Raw genomic sequence first — 9,224 nt, 5'->3', positions numbered from 1 at the left:
GGGAAGGATCCTTACGGGTCCCCGTAGGACAGTCTCTCGCAAACTCCGCGTCTCATTGGTGGCGGAAGAGGTGGGCGGGTCACCGAGGAGCCTGAGGAAGAGGGCGGCGGCGTTCGTGGTGACTGAACGGAGCCCGGTGACAGGATGGTGAGCCCCACGGTGGCGGCGACCCGGGTCGGGCCGGGATGCTGCGGCGTCCGGTTGGGGGGCGAGGAGGATCCGAGGGGCCGCGGAGGAGGAACGGGAGGACCGCATCTGGCCGCGGGTGCGGCTCGGCCTGGCGTCGCCCCTCGCCCCAGCGGCCAGAGGGCGTGCGAGGCGGACCCGGCCGCCTGTCCTGTCACGAGATCGGATCGCTGCGGCCGGGGGAGGCCTCTGGCCGTCCGTGTGGCCGCACATCTTCCTCCTGTTCCTCCCCGGCTTGCTGGAGTTAGCCGGCCACGGTGCAGAGCGCGAAGTAGACGCTGCACCGGCCATTCCGGACGGGGACCCGGAAAGGGACTGCTGTGGCCGCTGCGACCCCATAGAGCGAACTCGTGGGATCATTTGAAGTCTGCGGAGAGCCTTAGCTTCTCCAGTCTGTATCAGGCCTTTGCCCCCAATAGATTGTGCTACCCCTACGACTTTCCTGTGTGAAATTTGGGGAGCAGACACGTCCCTGTGACCAGATTTTCGAAGGCACTCTTTGCTCTCTAAAGTTTGGGGGGGGGGTTTCTGTTGACCTTTGCTGTTTGTGCCTATGAAGGTTGAAGTGAAGGCATCTCTCTGGCTGATGGGCACGCGTTGCGTTTTCACAGATTACTTGTGTGCAGGCAACCTTTCAAAAGATGGCTTTATAAGCGTTCCAGAGATGCATACTTAAATTAACTGGGTTTTGGCTTCTAAAAGCGATTTTATTTTATTTTTTGGCTTTAGATTCCAGTTTAAAGTAGACTAGTTCATTGATGGCAATTTGGAGACACTTGCAAGGAAGAAGAATTTGCTGGGATGATTCTGAATTGTCTCTGAAGTCATTTTGAGAGGCGAACGCTTACGTTTAAGGGCAGTTGCTCTGCTGTGTATCACATTTCTTTTAAAATTTTATTTTTAACTCTTATGCGTGTGTCTCTCCATGAGTTTATGTGCACCAAATAAGTACAGGTGCCACTGGAGGCCAGAGGTCTTGGAATTCCCCCGGAACTGGAGTTATAGACAGTTGTGAGGTGCCATGTGGGTACTGGTGAACCAAATCTGGGTCCTTCGTAAGATTAGCAAGTGCTTTTAATTGCTGAGCCATCTCTTCCAGCCTAAATCCTGTTATTATGATGCAGCCCTGGCTGGCCTGGAATTCAGAGATCTGCCTGCCTCTGTCTCCTGAGTGTGGGCACCAAAGGAGTGTGCCAGCACACTGAGTGTGTTTTTATAGTCTTGATCTTTCCTTGACATTTTCATCACGTGATAAAGTATTCATGCTAGTCTCATGCTAGTAATGTCCTCTCCAGCAAACAACTTATCCTGGAGCATGTTTTTTTTCAATGCTAGAACCTCAAACATAAATATAAATAAATAAATAAATTATATATATATATATATATATATATATATATATATATATATATATATATATATATATATATATATATACACAGTGTATGTAGAGATAACAGGACCTCAGGAATGAGAAAATACTAACCTTAACCTCTTCCTGATGAATTCCTCAAATTATAAATATTGAATCTTATAAAGTGTACACAAAATGAGAAATAAAGGGACAGGAGTCAGTGTGCAAAGCAAGACTAGAAAATATAGAACGACATCGACAGTTTGCTGTGTGTGGGTGTTGGTCCTGTGTTTAAAAAGAAAGTGAGTAGTTCTTTTGGAATTATTTTCAACACAGCTGATTTTTAACATTTCCTTCCATAACACTCAGAAATCATTAACAATTTTTGCATATTTGGTATGGGTTTTTGCTTTTGTATTTTGTTTTTTTTTCTTTTAACTTTTGTTGCTTTCTTTTAACATTGGTCATGTTTCACCCCCCCCCCCCCCTTTTTTTTTCCATTCCCTTGTCTGCAATCAACTTCTTCATTCCACTAAGGCTGGGCACAGAGTAAGTTTTTCTCCGCTCCTACTAACAATGGTGGTTGGGTGGCTGATAACTGATTTGGCTTCTCACCCTTTTCAGCTCTGTCAAATTAGGGAGTAACCAAATCCCTATGTTGTTTCGGTTGTTTCTTATATGTGAATTTGAGAAGACGTTGGTTTCCAGATCCTTTGCTGCCTCTACTGTCCGTCTAAGCTGATTTGTCGCAGTGGAGGCAAGGGCACACTTGACATGTCATGTAACTCTGCTTTCCATAACTTGGTCACACACGAATTGTCAAGGAGACCGTGGCACGTTAGAGAGTTGACATCTTCAATCAGGATAACAATGTTATGTCTCACCTGTGTTCTTTCTGGTACATTCTGACTAAACAATTCATTTTTAGTCCCAGAGATTTTGAACCTATTTTACACATACACCCTCTTATGAGTTCAGAGTTCTTTTAATACAGACTTTTTTTCCCCCACTTTTCCTCAAATGTCTGCATCCCACAATAATCTGTCCTTCAAACCAAATCTGAAGAGATTCATTCCCTCCTAAAATAAAGAAGGTGTGTGTCAAGGCACATGTGTAGTTTTAGCTTTCAAAGGTTTTCCTTAAAGCGTGCTCATTTTGTGAACACCTAACCTACTCTGTGTCCTGATAACTGTTCCTTTTGGTTTTGCTATGAGATTACTTACATTTGTTTTTGTAATCATTTCATTGCACACATTTTTTTTTTTTTTGTTTTGTTTATTTTGGTTTTTCAAGACAGGGTTTCTCTGTATAACCCTGGCTGTCTTAGAACTCAATGTGTAGACTAGACTGGCCTCGAACTCAGAGAGCCACCTCTCTGCCACTTGAGTGCTGAGAGTCAATGTATACACAACCATTGCCCAGCCACATTTTAGCTTTTGATTGATTTTAAATTTTAATTAAGATTTGTATTCAGTTATTTTATGTTGGACACGTTTGCCTGCATGCCTGTCTGTGCTACATGTGTGCCTGGTACCCTCCAAGGCTAGCCAAGATGTCAGCTCCCCTGGAACTGAAGTTCCAGACATTTGTGAGCCACCAAGTGCTAAGAATCTGGATTCTCTGGAAGAGCAGTTAGCTCTCTTAACCACCGAACCCCAGCTACCAAATTAATTATTTAATTAAATTAATTTTAACATTATGGCGGCAAAACTATTTGCTTTATTATATTAAACACGTAATGCTTTCTTTGGTACTGTTCAGGGATAGCCATGCCTTGAACAGCAAGTAAAGAATATGTGCACCAAGGCATGGGAAGTCTGAGGAAATCCTGGAAGGGGTGCTCATACTAACCAACAGGGAAAGGCTTCTGTTCCTCTCAGGAGAACATGTGTTATCCTTAAATGAAGTTTTAAACAATTCTCTTGTCTTATTTTGTTTAATCTTGAAATTTTTTTAAGTTTCATAGGACTGCCCCCCTCCCCCAACACACACACACAAGCTTTGGACAGGATTTCACTGTGTAGCTTTGGCTTGCCTGGAACTTGCTTTGTAGCCTGGCCTGGTCCTGAACTCACAGAGATCTGCCTGGCTCTTCCTCCTTTTTAATTCTTTAACATTTCAGAGCAGATAATACTTTTGTCATCTGAGATATGGCAGCTCCCAACTACCTCCTACTAAACTCTTCACTCCGTTTTACTTCTCTGATGCACATGGATGATTGTGAAAGTGTTGCTTTAAGTTTACAAACTATACTAATCGGTGGAAGAAGCTGTTTTATCCAGATTATACAAATATGACAGTGGTGGTTTCTAGTGTAAGAAAGCAAAGACAGACTTAAAAGTCAGATGAGGCTATGCATCTACTGAGACTCTTAAGCATAGGTGTTGGTGCCCTATAACACAGTGCTAAGAGTTTGAAGTAACAAATTCAGTTATTTTTGGCTAATGTTCTCCAAAGAGTTCTTAGTATAAAATTAACATTTTTCCTACTATTTCATTTTTCTATTATTTCATTTGTATATATACATACTTGTATATATATTGATGTGTGTGTTTTGTGTGTGTGATAGTTTCACTTTGCAACATTGGTTGGCTTAGAACTGGAACTTGCTTGCCATGTAGCCCAGGTTTGCCTTGAAGTAGTAGTTTTCCTGTCTCAACTTCTTGAGTATTGGATTTACAAGCATGAACCACACCATACCCCACACAATCAATCAATCAATCAATCTCTCTCCCCACCCCTTTTCTCCCCTCATCTCTCCCTCTTTCTCATTTTTGAGACAGGGTCTCATCTCACTGTGTTATGGCATGGAGCTCTCTTTGTAGACTAAGGTGTCATCAAACTAATGAGATCTACCTGCCTCTGCTTCCTAAGTGCTGGGACTAAAGGTGTGAGCCACCATACCCAGGCAAATGGTTCTGAGCTGCCTTGTGGGTACTGGGAACTGAACCTGGGACCTCAGGAAGAGCAGCCAGGTCTCTTAACATCTGAACCATCTCTCTAGGCCCATGTTGTTTCATTTCCAATAATTGCCTTTTACAATGCTTTTTTCAGTTAAATACTTGTATAGCTGCAGAGATAAGAATTACTATCATTCATCAAAACTACCAAATTCTGTAGATTCCAGTAGTATATTATTCATTTTGAAGTTTTCATTTTATTCAGTATAATTTATAGGTTTCTAAACAATTAAAATTATTTTTTACTTTTTCTGAGAGTGGATCCGTATATAGTGGTGGCTGACCTAGAATTTGCAGTGGTCTTTTTACACCTCTTCCCTACCCCGTCTGCTTGGATTATAGATGCTTGCTCTCATACCTGGCTAATGAATCACTTTAGAATCCTTGATTTTATCTTATTTTTTTATTGGTAAATAACATAAATATGGTACCAACTGTTTGTTGACCCACAATAGGAACTGTATGAGTAACTTCCGCTCTGTTCTGGATCTCTGTTTAAAAGGGTGGTGATGGGAGGATTGTGTTGGTTGGCAACATGTTTAATGCTGTGTTTTTTTCACTCTGACCCCTGAAAGTTGGTGTTGGTATTAGGAGATCTACACATTCCACACCGGTGCAACAGCCTGCCGGCCAAATTTAAAAAACTCCTGGTGCCAGGAAAAATCCAGCACATTCTCTGCACTGGAAACCTTTGCACCAAGGAGAGCTATGACTATCTCAAGACTCTGGCTGGTGATGTCCACATCGTAAGAGGAGACTTTGATGAGGTGCCGTGTTCCTTTCCCTCCCATCTGTGCTCCTTTCTTAGCTCTTTGTGTAGCTTTATCCTTTAACTCAGGCTTTTCCATTCTTCCTCCCCCACCCTTTGAAAACTCATTTTAGGAATTGGACATGCAGTGGTAGAATGCTTGTCTAAGCATACACAATGCCTGGACTCAGTCCTCAGCATCACAATTTTGGGTGAAGTATCCATTAGTTTGCAGTTAGAAGTGTACTGTACTCAAGCATTCTCAGACTTGGGCACATATATAATGAGTTATTGGGGATAAGAGCCAGATCTAAACATTAAATTCATTTTTGTTTCATTCCTATATATCTTATATGCATATCCTGAAGATACACCATGGATTCCAGTCTAGCTAGGTCTATGAAATAAGATAGGAAATAGGAAGTAGGATATGGGGAAAGAAAGTTCTTAAATTTAAACTTTGCCTTTTAGTTAAATAATGTGATTCTTGACAAGTTTTTCTTCTGACCCTCAATAAATATGATTGGAATTGCATCATTCACAAGAATAAACCTGATCCCAATATGAAGAAATTACTTTGTGTTCTAGGAATCTTAAGCTTTTCAAAATTATTCCATTTGGTTGGTGCTTTCAAAGGGATTAGAGCCTGATGGCCTGGTGTGGTCCACAGGACCCACATGATAGGAGAGAACTGACAGCAGGTTGTCCTGTGACCTCCAGATGTGTATAATGGCACAGGTGCACATGTGAACTGACAACACAAAATGAAAATTAAAAACTAAAAGAAAAAAAAACCCAGAGCTTCTTTATACCACACAAAATGAACATACAGTGTTCATTCTTTAGCAGATATAGAAAGGTTTGGGGTTAAGTACAGTGAAGAAAGACTAGGGAGACAGCCTACTTGGTTTTGTTCTTTGGGTTTTTTGAGTTTGTCTACTCTTGGCTGTCCTGGAACTCACTCTGGAGACCAGGCTGGCCTAGAATTTACAGATCCACCTGCCTCTGCCTTCTGAGTGCCGGGATTAAAGGTGTGTGCCACCTCTGCTCATTGACAGCCTACTTGTTAATTAGAATGTAGGTCTAGTTTATTAAGAAAAATACATTAAGTCCTCTCTATTTGTGTTTAAAAAGCTTAATTAACAAGGCTAAATTTCATTTCTAGTTTGCTAAATGCATAAACTCTAGAGCCGTGTAACCAGGGTTTGGATCTCACCTCAACCACATATTGGCATATAACCTTAGGCAAGTTATTTTAGCTTTGTGCCTTAGTTTCTACATCTATAAAATGGGTATTGTGACTATTAAAGCCTGGGATATAATTTAAATAAACCCCAGGTTATAGGTTGTGTACCTTAAGTTGTGAAAAATCACAAGTTTAGGGGATTATTACAGTATTTGTACATCCTTGTCCATGTAAGCATTTGTCCAGTGCTTAAGTGAAAGTCAAAGGACAACAGCTTGTAGAGATAGGTTCCCTCTTTCTGTGATGTGGGATCCACTGATTGATAGATTCCAGGCTTGTTGGCAGGCACCTTTACCTGTTTAGCCATCTCACCAGCCTAGGAATAATTATTGTTTAAAGCATGCCCTGAAAAACCCTTATAGAAATTAACTCAATAAAGCAGTTTGACAGCTTATAGTTTACGTCAGTTGAATTGTTTTAAGTACCACTGCAGTATCACAGGTTGATATGCTTTTTTTAAGTGTGTTTGTTGTAGAGTGCTGTCTTAAAATACCTATATGAGGTTGAATATTTGAGTTTCATTGCATTTTCTTTATGTGTCTTTTCTGTACTAGAATCTGAATTATCCAGAACAGAAGGTTGTGACTGTGGGGCAGTTCAAGATCGGTCTGATCCACGGCCACCAAGTTATTCCGTGGGGAGACATGGCTAGCTTAGCCCTGCTGCAGAGGCAGTTTGATGTGGACATTCTTATCTCAGGACACACACACAAATTTGAAGCATTTGAGCATGAAAATAAATTCTACATTAACCCAGGTTCTGCCACTGGGGCCTATAATGCCTTGGAAACGTAAGTACCACAACGTAGGCATCTAGAGCTTTAGAAAAGGTAGTGATTACATGCCTGACGTTTCATAAAGAGAAATATGTTTAAATAACAGCTGGTGTGGTGGTGCACAAGCTCAATGACAGCATTCCAGAGGTAGAGGCAGGCTGGTCTCTGTTCAGTGCCCGCCAGGGCTACATAATGAGATCTTGTCTTAGATAACACACTAAATAGGTAGAGGTAAACAAGTCCTTATCAGCAGGCTTTTTAGGGGGTTGGCGGAGACAAGGTTTCCCTGGCTGTCCTGGAATTCATTATGTAGACCAGGTTGGCCTTGAACTCACATAAATCTCCCTGCCTCTGCCTCCCAAGTGCAGGATCAAAGGCCCGTGCCACCACTGCCCACCTACTAGTCTTCTTGGTAACAATTGGGTTTCTCCTGTATTCGGCGCCTTGAACTGAAATTTACAGTGCTATTGCTTTAGTATAAAACACTAACATTGTTTGTTTTTCTTCCAGAAATATTATTCCATCATTTGTGCTGATGGACATCCAGGCTTCTACTGTCGTCACTTATGTCTATCAGCTAATTGGAGATGACGTGAAAGTAGAACGAATTGAGTATAAAAAGTCATAAAGCCAGGCCGGTCTCCACCACTTTTTTTCTCATTTCCTTGTTCAAATCAAATAATTAAACACTTAAGAGGCACACAGTTGTATCACTTTTATAATATTTTGCACTAAAAAGTCTTCTCTGTTAATACATAGTTGCTCTAAAGCTTCTTGTAAACTATAAGAATATATTTGTTCGCAGTATACGGTTTCTAGAAAAAGAAGCCCACCCCAAAGTGCAGGGCCACATTAGGAAGTTTATCCTTGTAAATATTTCCCTAGTTGGTATTTGGTCATTAGAAACTAGTGCATGAAGAGAAAGAATCCAGACTTTGTGTGTATGTTTTTTCTTCTCTGGTAATAAATGTGTACCTTCCATTTAGACATTCTTGAAAGCCTGTGTTTAATTTAAAAACCATAGACTTGAAATCTCAGTATGCAAGAAGTGAGTGGATCTCTTAAGTATTTTTTGCCAGTTTGGCGTGCATTGTCAATGCTAGGTCAGTCAAAGCTACACAGGAGATCCTGTCTCAAAAAAAAAAAAAAAAAAAAGCTAAACAAACAAAAGAACATAAAAAATGAAAAGTCAAATGCAACTGCAGATGTGGTGGGGTGAAGGGCACACAGCTGCAGATGTGTTAGAGCAGTTGTTCTGAACTTATGAGTCAAGACCCCTTTGGGGTCTAATGACCCTTTTATAGATGTCACCTGAGACCATTAGAAAACACAGACATTAGACAGGCATGTGGATCTATTGAGTTCAAAGCCAGGCTGATCTACAGAATAAGTTCCTAGACAGCCAGGGTAACACAAACCTCTGCCTCCTGAATGCTGGGATTAAAGGTGTGGCTACCACAGCAGTGATTCTTAAGCCTTATTGCACCAGTGTTGATAGTTGACTGCATCAGGATGATAGTTTCTAGTTCCATTATTTGCCTAGGAATTTCATAAAGTCATTGTTTCTAATAGCTGAGTAGTTCTCCATTGTGTAAATGTACCACAATTTCTGTATCCATTCCTCTGATGAAGGACATCTGGGTTCTTTCCAGCTTTTGGTTATAAATAAGGCTGCTATGACATGGTGGAGCATGTGTGCTTGTTATATGTTGGAGCGACTTTTGGGTATATGCCCAGGAGTGGAACAGCTGTGCTATGTCTTCAGGTAGTACTATGTATGGTGTCTGGATTTAACAATTTCTTTTTGAGACAGTGTTTCACTATATAGCCTTTGCTTACCTGGAAGTAAAGTGTAGATCAGGCTGGCCTGGAATTCACAGAAATCTGTCTATCTTTGCCTCCCAAGCACTAGGATTAAAGGTGTATGCCATGCCTATCTTATCAAAAGGTTTTTA

The 9,224-nt window shown here is 41.2% G+C and overlaps 1 protein-coding gene across 2 annotated transcripts; it reads left to right on the top strand.

The window, feature by feature from the left end:
* The first annotated feature begins 75 nt into the window (after positions 1 to 75).
* VPS29 (VPS29 retromer complex component) lies at positions 76 to 8,256 on the top strand. 2 transcript variants are annotated; one of them, XM_080940666.1, is made up of 4 exons: positions 76 to 159; positions 5,076 to 5,267; positions 7,049 to 7,284; positions 7,780 to 8,256. In XM_080940666.1, the coding sequence occupies exons 1-4, from the start codon at positions 145 to 147 to the stop codon at positions 7,895 to 7,897; spliced, it is 561 nt and encodes a 186-aa protein (XP_080796792.1). In that variant the 5' UTR covers positions 76 to 144; the 3' UTR covers positions 7,898 to 8,256. The 2 variants fall into 2 exon arrangements, with proteins under 2 accessions (XP_080796792.1, XP_080796793.1); XM_080940667.1 differs by having other exon boundaries at positions 83 to 147.
* The last annotated feature ends 968 nt before the right edge of the window (positions 8,257 to 9,224 follow it).

This window comes from Micromys minutus (assembly GCF_963924665.1).
Source record: "Micromys minutus genome assembly, chromosome: 29".
NCBI classification, from domain to species: Eukaryota; Metazoa; Chordata; class Mammalia; order Rodentia; family Muridae; genus Micromys; species Micromys minutus.
This window is presented reverse-complemented; position numbering and strand designations above follow the sequence as displayed.

Coding starts and splice junctions, on each gene's coding strand:
- VPS29 (XM_080940666.1), top strand. Junction 5,268..7,048: donor TAAGAGGAGACTTTGATGAG/GTGCCGTGTTCC, acceptor TTTCTGTACTAG/AATCTGAATTATCCAGAACA. Junction 7,285..7,779: donor GCCTATAATGCCTTGGAAAC/GTAAGTACCACA, acceptor TTTTTCTTCCAG/AAATATTATTCCATCATTTG.